Here is a 14,261-nt window from a genome sequence, read left to right as displayed (position 1 = left end):
ATGTCAGTACTCATGGCTGACACTATTGCTAAAGGTCATTCAAGCTGCAAGGATTGGTCATGTCAAACTGACAGTCTTTTTGCTAACAGCAGAAGTTACGCGACCCCCATGTCTCTTTATCAGGTCCTCTGCTTCTTCTCGCTCCAAACTGCACAAGGACTACTTCTCTAAACAAAACATACAACTGACTATTTGAGGACGCAATAAGTCAGACAAACCTATCAAGAGTTCCACTGATGACGAATGTTAAACCCGACAGGCAACCTTCCGCACCTTCAGGAACTTCCTGATACAATCAAAAGAATTCGGCTAAAGATTCAAACATTACATAGCTTCTCTCCTTCCAGGACTAGCTCCACTTTATCTTCAGTTGTTAACTTTAGCTATTACATCTAGCTGCAAGAAGAAAATACAGCCATTAACAGAATCAAGCACAATAAATGTATGCTAGCCCCACTTTGGGGGGCAAACTCATGTGAGATAGTGTGTTTGTTGGTCAGTTTCTGTTGTTTCAAAAAATAAGATGTTGAACTGTGCCATATACTTTTCTCACTTTTAAAGATTCCGATCGCCCATACACAACCTAAACTAGACATATCCAAACCTTCTCGCCTTTGTGAGGTGGTGGTGCTCGTGGTTGGTACGCACCACCTCCTCGGCCACCTCCACCACGTCCTCGGCCAGCAGGCTTGGGTCCGCTCTCTTCAGGTGCTGATGCAGTGACACTCCTTCCTCCAGTTCCTCTGCCTCGTCCCCTTCCTCTGCCTCTACCAGCTGATGGCGAAGATGATAATTTAACACCTCCATCACCATCATCAAAATCAGAATCACCAAGGTCATCATCATTGTCGCCATCAGTCAGTCTATGGTGCAGTGCCCCAGGCTTTTGAGTAACACGTGCCTTCTTGGCTGGGCTTTCAATCTTTGTTTCAATAATCAGGTCCGCATTCTGCTGTTTCCGTTTGGCTGGAGACTTCTCCGGGCTTGGCTTGGGCTCCGGGGTTGCAGGCTTCTTAGCTACCGATTTGGGCTCATTCACAGCGGTCTTTGCACCACCGGTGGAGGAGAAGTACTTGCTGGTTTTCTTCAGGTCAGGCCGGGCATCTGGTGAACCCTTGGCAGCATCGAGGAAAGGCTTGTGCTCCTCTGCATTTCCATGATCCTTCTTGTGAGGTTGCTTAAGAAACCAACGCCGGATGTCGCCGGACTGCGTGGGCAGAACATGCCCCATGAACAAACACACACAGAGGATCATTACAGTGACCACAGACTTTCGTCGTCATCAAAACATCACGGCCTTTTGTTATCATCAAAAACATCAACAGAGCCAACAGAAAAATGCATGGCCGGTTTGTCCTGCATTGCAAGGGTGGCACGTATGCAGAAGGAGAAGACTTACATCAGCTGGCATGTTGCAGAGAGTGGCCTTCGTCTGTGTCTCTGTCTCGAGAGGTTTCTTCAATGAACCTCCGTTCGGACACAGAGCACATTCGTAGACTGCAGAGGATGATTAGTCCTTTCACATTTTAGACTCAAGAACAAAACATAAACGATCAGGTGTTAAAGACACGTCACACAGCGTTTCTTCTGATGCGAAGTGCATTAAGTAAAGAAGTAAACAATCACTCTTTTGTCGTTGTTTCAGCCCTCCAATTTTTTCACCGTCTTTTTTTCATGCGAATAGATTATCTAATGAGATACCAGGCACTTCGCGCCCAGACTAGATGGGCCGGGTTGCACAAGTAGGTGGGCGTATCATGTGGGCATCATATGGTAGTCACGAAAGGTTTTGCAAGGGCATTGGGTATCCAAGGGGGCAGGGGGGAAGCGCTCCGGGTGCACCACATGGCCCCGACAAAACTTTATGTTGATATGTATTAAAGATTTACAACACACCGAGGTGGCATAGGGATAAACCCAAAAACCAATAACAAAACAAAACAAAACCCTACTTACCCTCTTAGGTCTTTGTAGGCAATCTTGTACACCAAGGAAGCCTTCTTAAGAAGCTTGAATAAGGATAAGGCCTCCATTACACATGCTCAAAATCTACTAGGCTCGTATCACCTTTTGCATCAATTTCTAGCTGCCCATATGTGTCTTGGAATGTCGGCTTTAATTACACTTAAGACCCTCTTGATCAAGAGCACCCATATCACCAAAAAGGGTTGTTCTCATGTTGAGGATATGGTTGAAACTGGTTTAACGCACTCCTTAACCCAAATGTTTCATCCCTCTTAATTGCAGCAAAGTGGGCAGAACTTAGGGACTTCTCTAAATTTGGAAATCGTGCCTTCTATGCTTCCAAGTACACCATGAGGTCCTAAGGAATGCCCTCTTCCATTTTTCTAAAGAGAGGCTATTATGTGCTTCCAAGTACACCAAGAGGTCATGGGGAATGGCCTCTTCCACTTTTCTTAAACCTTTAAAAATAAAAGGTTGGATTTAGTATTGAAGCCTTCTCTCTTCTTCAGTTTATAAGTTCATTTCACTTTAAAATTAACTAGAATTTTCAAGAGATTTACCTATTCATCACCACTTGAAAGCAACCAAGATTCATATTTTTAAGAACATGAGAAAGTCAATTGTCTTCTTAGGTACTCAATTGAAACTTGACTCTAATGCCCTCAAGGCTTAAGAGCTCCTATTTATTGCTATCTAGGGAAGGACCAAATGCTTTACAAGAGGGTAGCATCACCTTTGTGACTAGGATCATGTGTCCAATGAAGGAGCTTAAGAACAACTTGAATGGTTGGCGTACCCTTGATCTTTACTTTGGAACCATACCCGTAAGCTTGTCACCCCAAATGAGGACCCTCTACTAGCCCCCATGAAGCTTAGTCTTGTCCAAGGAATCCTTGACTACAAGAGCCAAGCAATAATTCTTCCACTCTCTTCAACAAGTTGAAAGCAAAACATTGAGTCTTGCCTTCAAACTCTCAAGCCTCAAACCAAGATCTCTCCTTGAGGAAGCTAACAATCTCCCAAGAGATGTTATGCAAGTCTCTTAGGACTTTACTGACTTGTAGCCCACACATCCTTCAACATAGGGTAGGCCACCACCACAAATGTAATAGCAAGAGTTAGAACTTTGTCAATAGCCATTAGCCTACCACTAAACTAACAGGGAGGTGACATAGTCTTTTAACATTGACTTCGATCTTATCCAACACCCCATTGACCTTTTTGTGCTAATGTGACACCTAGGCTAAAGGGACATCCAAGGTACCTTACGATAGACCCCATCTAGATTTAAACTTTGTGGTAGCACAATTAGACCCTTAAAGATCATCTCTATCTTGGCCACTTTGATGATACAACTTGACAAGATCCATACAAGCAACAAGCTATTGAGGCTACTCTCTTCAGGTAAATTTGAATTTTGAGTTAAGTGCCCTAATTAGTTTACAAAATTAAGTTGAGAAGCCAATGTTTGGAATCACTATGAGTATAAAATTTCACCTAATATAGTCCTATGCCTTATTTAGGTCCATACTTTAAAAGAGCAACTTCATTAGTAATGACATTGCTAAAAGGGGCTAAGAAGTCTTTCAGTTTTTAATTCTAATCATTATCAACACTCAAGCAAGATCCCACAAAGGTTGAAAGGTGTTCCACAAAGACCAAAGCAATAAACCAACCATCCTTTTACTAAATCCTTGATTCATCTTCAATAGCACTGATTATGTTCTTTTCTTTTGTTTTTGTGAACTTGAGAAAAGAGGGAGATAGGGCATCTCCTGTAGGATCCACTTTCCTTTTGGTTTAGTATTTATGCTTTCAATCCTAGCCCTTCCATGTGCTACAACTTTGAATAGATTTATCCACCTAAAAATAGCTAGAGATTAGCCATACTTTTGAAGGGAGGTGAGCCCTAAAGTGGAAGCATGAGCAGAAGCAAGAGTAAGAGAGAGAGACACACACAATGTGGGAACTTCAACAATCACAATGTGTGACCGGCCTTCCCTTTATTCAAATGTCACTGAAAGAATAAAGAATGAAGTAACAATGATGGGCGTCAGCTGCTTGCTGTGTGCAGGCGCGGGTATTATCAGTACAGTAATACATGGGCGGCTAAGCAGAAGCGCCTTTACCCCCAACAACCTCCCACTTAAAGGAAAATTTGCCTTAGTGAGGAATGAAAAGAAAAAAAGAATAAAAAGATGGTACAGCATATACATAGATACAACTGGATGAGGAAAGATACCATCTCATCGAAAGCCCATCAACCTCCTAAGGAAAGCAAAGTGCTCTATCGAGAGGCTTTTCATGAGCAAGTTTGCAAGATTCTAGTCAATTGAGATCTTGACAAGATCAACAGACCTATCCTCAATGACTCATGAATGAAGTGATACCTCACCTCAATGTGTTTCACATTCGCATGTGGAAGACCGGATTCTTGGCAAATTGGATAGCACTCATAGAATCCGAATGCAGTGTAGGGATAGCATCTACAATACCAAGGTCAACAACCAAATGACCCAACCAAATGGCCTCCTTACAAGCCTCAATGGCAGCAACATACTCGGCCTCTGTAGAAAGGGTTGTGCATTTTTACACACTAGACATCCATAAAACAACACCTCCAACAAAAGTGAACACATAGTCGAAAGTGGACTTCCTACTATCTGCATGTCCTGCATAGTCAAAGTCAATGTATCCCACGACTCGTGTATCCTTCCTGCCATAACAGATGCATATATCAGCAGTGTCCTTCAAGTACCTCATGATACCCTTCACGGCATCCCAATGCCTCTTGCCAGGTGTAGCCATATAATGTGCCACAATACCATTTACAAATGCAATATCTAGATAGGTGGCTATCATGACATGCATAAGATTGCCCATTGTGGATGCATAAGAAGCCTTGGCCATCTTGGCCCTCTGCTCATCTGCCTGCGGACAATCGTCCTATGATACCTTCACATGAGAAAGCAATGGACAACCAATAGACTTCACATCCTACATAGTACGGAAGCACTCAAGGACTCTATGGATATACTCCTTCTGTGACATATAGAGTAGTCTCTAAGACCTATCATATGTAATGTGCATACCAAGTATATGAGAGGCTTGTCCTAGATCTTTCATCTTAGAGCTCTTTTTGAGATAAGCCTTAAGAGCATCTAGCTCATCATGAGCTTTCCTTGCTAAAAGCATGTCATCCACATAGAGTACCAACATCAGTAATGAACCGTCATGGGCTTTCTTTTGTACAAGCATGGATCCATAGCACTACGGTTGTAGTCCTGTGATTGCATGAATGCATCAGATTTGTGGTACCATTCCCTAGGTTTGACTTCAAGCCATAAAGACTCTTCCTCAATCAGCACACTAGGTGTTTCTTGCCAGGCTTTGCAAAGCCCTTACACTGCTCCATGTATATCTCATCATGCAAGTCCCCATATAAGAAAGCCGTCTTGACATCCAACCAATACACGTCCAATTCAAGTTGTGTAGCCAAAGCCAAGACTAAGCATAGGGTGGTCATCTTAACCACAACCATGCTCTTGCTTAAAACCCTTTGCTACCAAATTGGCCTTATATGCTGGCCTAAGGTGTCTAGGGGTACTTTTCAACTTGTACACCCACTTGCAAGGCAAAGCCCTCTTTCCACTAGGCAAGGAAACCAAATCCAACATATGATTCTTATGTAATGAGTCAATCTCAAACTACATAGCCCTCTCCTAGGGGTGACTATCACCCCTCTACATAGCCTTATCATAGGTGAGAGGCTCTTCGGCATCTGTAACCAAGACATAATTTATGGAGGGCTCATAACTTTCAGGAGATCGTCAATCTATAGTAGAATGCCTCAATGCAAGCTGTGCTACTATATGTCCAATATCTTGTCTAACATCTTGGCCATGAGCATCAACTGCTGCTGCAGGCTGTCCAGTTGGCTATACGAGAGTAGATGGCTCCTCCAGAAAAATAACCCTACGTATCTCAACAACTTTCTTAGGCTGTCTATGCATTTTTTCCTCATTGAACACAACACCATGGTTGCGGATCACTTTCCGTGTCTATGGATCCCAAAGACAATATCCCATCTCATCTGTATCTCCATAGCCAAGGAAAATGCATTTCACACTTTTAGGATCCAACTTATTGCATTTGTCCTTGGGCACATGACAAAATGCCTCATATCCAAAGACACACAAATGAGCATAAGAGGGAGACTTTCCTATCCATACCTCCTCTGCAACTTGGAAGTCAACACCACTGCTAGGCCACTGATTAATGATATGTATGGCAGTAGTAATAGCCTCAGCCCAAAAATGTTGCAATAAGCTAGCTTGGCTAAGCATGCTACACTGACTCTCTCCTAGATAGTCCTATTCATGCACTCAACTATACCATTATGCAGAGCGGTGTAGGGGGCAGTCAACTAACGCTTAATACCCCGCTCGTCACAAAACTGCTCAAAGGAACGTGGGACGCACTCACCCCCATTATCGATCCTTAGGTATTTCAGCCTATGCCCAGACTAATTCTCTGCGAGCGAGAGCAAGCCAATGCTGAAAAATGGCCAAGACATCAAATTTGTGCTTTATGCGATAAGCCCAAACCTTACATGAATAATCGTTAATAAATGTAACAAAGTACTTTGTACCCCCTAACGATTGATAGGGCATGGGTCCACATACATTTGAATGCACGAGAGCAAAAGGCTCACCCATGCATGGAATACTAGACTTTTTATGTGAATTCCTAGTCTACTTACCATATAGACAGTGATCACACAATTCAAAATGTGAGTAGCCAAAAGGCAGAAGATACTGCAAAGCACTAAGCATTTTTATTCCCTTGAGTGACGTATGCCCAAGATGAGCATGCCAGAGATATACATGTGGGATAGAACCTACTAAGAAAACATGGTCAATCCAAGGGATAGAGGCTACTAGACTTGGCACCTCTTGTAAGAATGAGCTTGCCATGAGTTATTTTCCATGCAGAATCACCAAAGCATTTATGATAACCTGTATCATCAAGCTACCCAATAGACATAAGGCTTTTAGTCAGTGCGGGTACATGGCATATGTTATGCAGAAGAAAAGTGCTACTAGAGGGAAACTATAGAGTGACATCACCAAGGTCAACAATAGCAAGAGACTGATAATTACCTAAGTGCACAGAACCGGATACACTGCGATAGGTATGAAACCACTCACTATAGGGGATCACATGAAAAGATGCACCCGAATCTAAGAGCCAACATTGTGCATGCATTGACTGAGCCTTGGTCAGCTGAGAGACATCACATGAAGAGGCAGCTAAGATGTAGTCACCATTGGACTTCTCAGGCTGCATGACATTTATCTCCTCGATCTTTACGTTGCTAGACTTTGCAGGTATAATACTGTGATCATTGGATTTCTCATGCACTTTTTATTTTCCCTTTTCTTTGCGCTTGTCATTGTGCATCTTATGGCACTGTGGCCGTATGTGTCATGCTTTTCCACAATAATGGCATGTAAGATTAGACTTACATCCATGGGACTTGCTGCATCCACGTGACTTAGATTGAGACTTCTGAGAGTCCTTCCCATGATAATCATTATCTTTCTTGTCATGTGTATGCCACCTCTAACGGATAATGCATGTGAACTGTGGGAAGCATCTCGACTTTAATACCCTTGTTTCTTAGTGACTTAATCTTCAATTTCTCCACCAAAACATTCCATATTTGAGACTTCCAGTAGCCACAATTGGTGCCATCCAACTTGGCAATGTTAAACAAAGTCTTATCTTTGAGATGACCAGCCATAATGAGTTAAACAAAGGTAGACTATGTAGAAAATAGCATGCTGTAATCAATAGTAAATAGACCAAAACCACTGCCAAAACAAGCTGAAAATAAGAGAGTTTGCTAAAATGACCAACTATCCACTAAATAGTACCAAAAGTACATCAAAATGACATGATTAAGCTCAGTAAAGACATCACAGTCTGCATAAAATAGCTTATTGTAATAAATCATAGCAATGATAAGAAGAGAGCAAACAATGAGTTAATAGTGATCCAAAGTCAAGTATGATTGCCAAGTCAGATCCTACAGCATCAAGCGGGCATGTAACAAACACTGTAGTAGCCAAGAACCATGAGTCAAACACCCAAATGTATCAGAGCAATCGATATCAATAGGAGGATACAACCCCTAGCATAAACAACTCAGAGAGTAAGCCAAGCTGGGTGTATGCCTAATTGATAGGACCTGACAAAGGTTGGTGTATGCTCAAAGAGAAGACAAATCAAATTAGCCCGAAAGTATCCAATGCAAACAGGTATCTATCAAGAGCATAAACATGTAAGAGATCTTGGTCCCATATACTCAAGAAGCTCAACTGCATAACCCACAAGCTCTGTAATATTCAGAGATAGCATGAAACTCCCACTGGTAGAAAGATCAATGTCAATCAAGCAACCAAGCTCAAAGATAGCATGTGAATACATAAGACATCATGGAGTCAAGATCGTATATCAACGGAGCATCTAGAGCAAGGGATAGATCAAGCATCACCTATAACATCCAATATATCATGTAACAATCGATGTCAAATCTCTCACAACCCAAATAAGCATCCAAGAGATCCAAAGTTTGCAAATGAAAGCCCAACTGAAGCTCAAAGCGGCAATCAAACACAGACAATGTGAGGAGCATGCATTTTTGACATATGCTTCAAAGCATGTACCGAAAGGTCAAGCATAGACCATAAGCATAATAACTATCACAAAGCATACCATTGTAGACCAATTTCAATCAAATGCCAACTAGAGAGAACTCGATTGAAGCTCAAAAGACATTCTGAAGCAATACAAGACATGTGTCAATCTCTATATACATCCATGTAGTCACATGAAACAACCAAGAAGCACCCATGACCAATAGGCAAAACATAAAGTGACCAAATAAGCTTTAGCCATGGTGTATTATAGCAGTAAAATCACTACTAAACTGAGATAAAACAAGGCCAAAATCAGCTCCAAATCATTCCCTTACATTTGGGCATCAATTAGGTACCAAATGGCATCAACAACTAGTGCCAACCAAGCATAAACATCAAATGCTAATGTAACACTGCATGTGGACTATTATAGTAGTCATGGAACTGATGTATATTAGTCCAAACCCAATGCCAATTATAAAAGCCTTCAATGTGTAGCTCTAGACATGTTTGTATGCATTAGATAAACCCTGTTCAAGTACCCAAGGCCTAAGAGAGCTACTCTGGACCAAGGTGAAGCTGAAATGTGACTTGTGAGCATGCACGTTGATGGCACCTTTAGTTTTGGAGGGGTTGCGGAGCTACAACAAGGCTTTGGCTAGGTGTGGGGGGTCCCCAAGGACCCAGGGAAGCTCCCTCTTGAAGGGTAAATGCAATGGGAAGGTGTATGCTTTACAAGAAGCAAAGAGGCACGGCTGCCTTGTTGTTCATACCTAGTGAACTGAAGTAAACCAACAAATGAGAGCTCCAATAATTGCTTTGAGGGTGCCCAAGAAGCCCCAATGCGAGCCCGAGAAGGATGAGACCAACTGAAAGCTCAAAGGTGCGGCTATGGCTACCAAGAGTGAAGACAAAGCTGTAGGTATTTGAATGATGCTGAGTATGTGCCGACCAAGTTCAAGGTTGCAAAGAAGAAGGCTCTGATACTAGTTGAAGGGAGGTGAGCCCTGAAGTGGAAGCATGAGTGGAATAAGAGCTATAGTGGAAGGAGCAAGAGCAAGAGAGAGAGACAAACACAATGTGGAAACTCCAATAGTCACAATGTGCGAGCCTTCCCTTTATTCAAATGTCATTGAAAGAATAAAGAATGAAGTGATAATGATGGGCACCCACTGCCTGCAATGTGCAGGTGCGGGTACTGTCAATGTAGTAATACATGGGTAGCTAGGCAGATACACCTTTACCCCCACAAACGTTTTGGAGGCCTTTGTCATCATAGCTCAAACAAACCCTTAGAGTTTGAGAAATGATTGCAGCCTTAGAGTTTAAGAAATGAATCTTCATGTAGAGGCATGCTGCCCCCAACATTCTTTACGCAACTACACATACTTGCAATCATTAAGGAAAGATGTATTTAACCTAAATAGTACCAGATTTGATGGAACAACCATCCCAAAAACTTGTTCCAAAGAGCAATGATGAGAGTCCTTGACATTGTCTAAAACTCTAAGCCTGATGGTGGGGGCCACCCACCAACTAGAACATGTGGAGGATACTTCAATAAGAGAACCTACCATATCCACAACCTTCCTGTATATATGTGTGTACTCTCGGCTATTGCAATGCGTGTGATTCGACAAGTGTGTGATTCATTCTCCATCTCATTCTCTCCCTCTTTCTCTCACCATTATTTTCATTACATGGTATCAGAGCTCACCAAGCTCTTGATTGCCTAACATTCTCAATCATTTACAAACTTAGAGTTGGCCCTAGGCTAATATGTTTTTGCATGCATCTTAGAACTCACCTCATCTAATTGTTGCATTGCCTAGCTTAGTGCACTCATGATAGGCTTCTCATTGAACAAGCATTAGTCTACATCTTGGTTTTCTCACTCATTGAGTTTGCATCACATTATTGAGAAGATCTCTTCATCACAAAATTTATCTCAATATCAACAACTCGAGGGATTCTCAATTAAGCAATGATGAAGTCTCTACATTAAACAAGAAGGTGCTCTTCATTGAGAGATTTACAATGAACTCTACATCTCAAGGATGTCTACTTCAAAGAGTATTTCTACATCAAGTTTGAATATTTTGTATTTGTCTTGGAGCACAAGGTGGTAATATTCATTGGTGGTTGTCTACCTTAAGAAGAGCTTCAGAAAGGCCAATATCTACACCTACATGAGAGTATCTTATTGAAGTGGTAATACCATCATTTGTGTTGACTATTTCTTACATTGATTATCTTGGCAAAATCTACTATATTTGGGCAAACATATCTATCTATTGACTGAAAGTGGGACTTGAACCCACACTTAGCCCCATCTGGGATTTCACTACAAGCAATAAAGTCAAGCTCTCTATTTGGGGAGCTAGTATTTTAAGAGTTTTTAAGTTGAAAGTAAAGAAGAAATGAAAGACTAGATTACAATCAATTCAACTCAAAAGAATCAAAATGTTTCTCACAAGGAGCATCGAGGTAACCTTTGATTATGCCATCCCTTAGAGGACACATTTATCATCCATGCCATACAATGTGCTCTCTGTATTAGATGTGAAAATTATTGCTTGCGAGTCAAAGCCAATTGCTTCTTTTCCTGTTGTGCTCCGCCATCCTAGACAATAGTATCCACTACAATAGCTGGCCCACCTTGGTCTCAAAATGAAATACTCCAACCACCCAAACTTGTTGCAAGAGTTTCCCTACCTTAGCTTCATGAACAAACTTTCCGTCTTGATTACTGAATCACTAGTTGCCTTTACCAAGCTTCAAACATTGGCAAGTCAATGCTTTGCTCAATGTTAATGTCAACATTGACACCCCTAGTGCTATCGAGTGCTAATAGCCACAATTAATGACTTCTACTCCATCATAGGCACATCATCAATAGCATAAAAGGTGGAAATAGTAGTTCCTAGACTGATGCAATCTACCACATCAGCCCACCTCATCATCCAATCAACCTAGCAAGATCATTAGCAGTAATTCAGGACATTTGTAGCTTTCTTCAAGTAGCATTGCAACATTGATTAGCGTGTCCTCTTTGCATTATGCATGCTGTAGATCTATGTGAGAGCTTTTATTGCCAACCATTTACTATAACATCGCGTCTGGTCATCGTATTCTTTGCAAGTCACCTTGCTAGAGTGTTTAGTAGTATCAACTTTCCTGATCAAGATGGCCCCATAATCGCCATCATGTACCTAGGCTCTGCATAGCTCGTTAAATTCTATAGTACATCCGCCACATTGAGTTATTCCTCCAACTATACCCTCCACGCTCCAACTTAGTAGATGCCATCAACATCAACTCAATCAATGCAATCATTGGCAGCAGCTTGGTATCCATATAAGCATATCAATCATGAAAAGGGGTATCGCATCCAATAGATTTGATGACATTTGCATCAATCTCCATCATAGGAGCCATTGTAGTAGCCACCATGGCAAGCTCGACAAGAAACAACACTCCATATCTCCTAGTCCTTGTTGTAGCTCAATAGGTTACATTGCCACCTGTCATTAGAGAGCATTCAGTGACACACAATATCACTTTTTAATCAATGTGAAGAATGGCATTTGCTTTAGCTTGATAGTAAAAAGAGGTAGCATCTCCATTCCAAGTATAATCATTGGTGGCATCTTCATCCTCATTGGTGGTTCCAAAACAATCAATGGTGATTTTAGGCTTATGTTATTTACTAAGGTTTCAAACCCTTACTCTCTCATTTTGTGGTCCATCATATCCATTAAAAACCTACCCAATCGAATCTTATCCTCAAATAAAATTTTCCTAACCACATCTACTCTATCCTTTCTCACCTAATTTTTGACCCTATCCATATCTACTTGCAAGCCTTAACTCTAATATTATCCTCAATCACATCCACTATCATTGCCAAAAAAAATATGCTTCACAAATGTAGTGGGAGCTCATGCTCATCTACTAAGACCCATGGACTGCTTATTGCTTCAAGCATTTCAATCAAGGACAAATGGCTATCTCTCACCTAGCCGATGCACCTTCAATGCTATGGGGGTGTAGTAAGCTTACGCTCATGCCCAAATGAGTAGCCTCCTCCCACAAGCAAATCGGTAGCTCCACGATTCGATATGCGAGCTCAAGCAACCTCAAGCCTCCACCACCTCCAAGCTCCATCCTCCATAACTGTGTGCAAGAGAAGAGAAGAGAAGAAGAAGAGAGGAGATGATGGAGAGCTTCTTCTCCAAGATCTCTCACCCTCACATACTCACTCCCTCTCTAAAGCACACATAAGCAAGTAAGAAGGAGAGAAGAAGAGACCACTTTGCCACACACCAAAGAATGAGCTCCTCATTCACTTTTTAGGTTTATATACAAGCCCTAAATCCCTTGGGCACTCGTCCCCTTTTTTACATGACCAAGCATCTTGCGAAGGTTCTCTTTCCCTATTCCCTTCTAGTTGCCTTATCCCTTTACTTATGTCAGTTTAGACTTTACAACTTGCACAGGAGGGAGCCTTGCAATTCTATAAAATGAATTACATTACATCTTGTACTTTCCTTTTGGTTGAGTTGTCGAAGGCTCTCCTTCATCCTTGAGAGAGAGCCTTGCTAGAATCTTCAGTGCTTTCCTTAATCCTTGAGAGCACCTTGTTAGGATCTTCGGTGCTTTCCTTCATCCTTGAGAGAACCTTGCTAGAATATTCGGTGCTCTCCCACATTTTTTTAAAGCTTGCCTTCTCCTCCACTTTTCTTGCCTAGGCCAAATGAGCTTCTCCATTCACTTTTTGACTTGGGCTTTCTTAGTCTTCCTCTACTTCTTTTTTGTTGCACGGTCCATATCCGTGACATGTCTTGTAACATTAACCCCCCTCCTAGATGAGTGCCAGTCCCATGGCACTTGCGGATTTGAGCTGATGAAGATTCGATGATTTGAAAGGTGGTCATGTGAGTTGATGATGATGGGGCCTCCGAAGTTGGTGGCTTGCATTGTTAGTTACTTGTAAAGAAAAGAAGGTTCATTGTGTGGTGGTGTGCCTACCTTACTGTGTGGTGCATTGTGATCGTGCTAGTGGAATTGGGAGTTGGGTCGAACCATAGGTAGGCTTGGGTGTTGTCCCACACTTAAGGATCTAGTTCTTGCCTAAGGGGGTGTGGTGAGTGTGGCTTAGGAAGACAAGTCTAACCATAAGCGAGGGTGGCCTCCCTAGGTATGCCCTGCCCTTGATGTGCCCTAAGTGTGATGTGGGGAATTAAAATGGGCTACGGGGTTAGGGATGGAGCCCGCTAACCAAAGCCACTAGACATTCCTAACTTGATGACCGCTTGGTGCAGTGGCTGCGGCCTACATGTAACAAGATTGTTTGGTTGCTTCCCTTACAATTTCCTTCTAGTGATCTCTTATTCTTTCTCTTTTCTTTGTCTTTTCTCTTATTCTTCTTCTCTCTCTCCTTTTTTTGTGAATAGATGAAAATCTAGTCTTTGTTCATCAAAGTCATGAGAGGGAGGAGTTGGGGGCTTAAGAGATTTGTTAAGGAATCTCCAGCTTTGCATGTATCCTTTGAGGTTCATTCGTGCCTAGAGAGGAGTGGTGGAAAGAAAT

At 41.9% G+C, this 14,261-nt stretch overlaps 1 protein-coding gene across 2 annotated transcripts in view; it reads right to left on the bottom strand.

The window, feature by feature from the left end:
* RFC1 (replication factor C1) overlaps positions 1-1,568 on the bottom strand; it is a 70,116-nt gene extending 68,548 nt beyond the window's left edge. The window contains exons 1-4 of one of the 2 annotated variants that reach the window (XM_087699134.1): positions 1,400-1,568; positions 605-1,207; positions 219-286; positions 73-148 (exon numbers count right to left, since the gene is read on the bottom strand). In XM_087699134.1, the coding sequence (XP_087555260.1) occupies positions 73-148; positions 219-286; positions 605-1,207; positions 1,400-1,411 (759 nt within the window). In that variant the 5' untranslated portion in view covers positions 1,412-1,568. The remainder of the gene's footprint in view (positions 1-72; positions 149-218; positions 287-604; positions 1,208-1,399) is intronic. The other variant, XM_087699135.1, reaches the window with a different exon arrangement.
* Between the last annotated feature and the right edge of the window lie 12,693 nt (positions 1,569-14,261).

Source organism: Lygodium microphyllum, chromosome 18 (assembly GCF_053477565.2).
Source record: "Lygodium microphyllum isolate KBCC chromosome 18, Lygodium_microphyllum_v1.1.10, whole genome shotgun sequence".
Lineage (NCBI taxonomy): Eukaryota > Viridiplantae > Streptophyta > Polypodiopsida > Schizaeales > Lygodiaceae > Lygodium > Lygodium microphyllum.
Note: the sequence above shows the minus strand (reverse complement) of the source record. Positions and strands in the feature narration are given on the sequence as shown.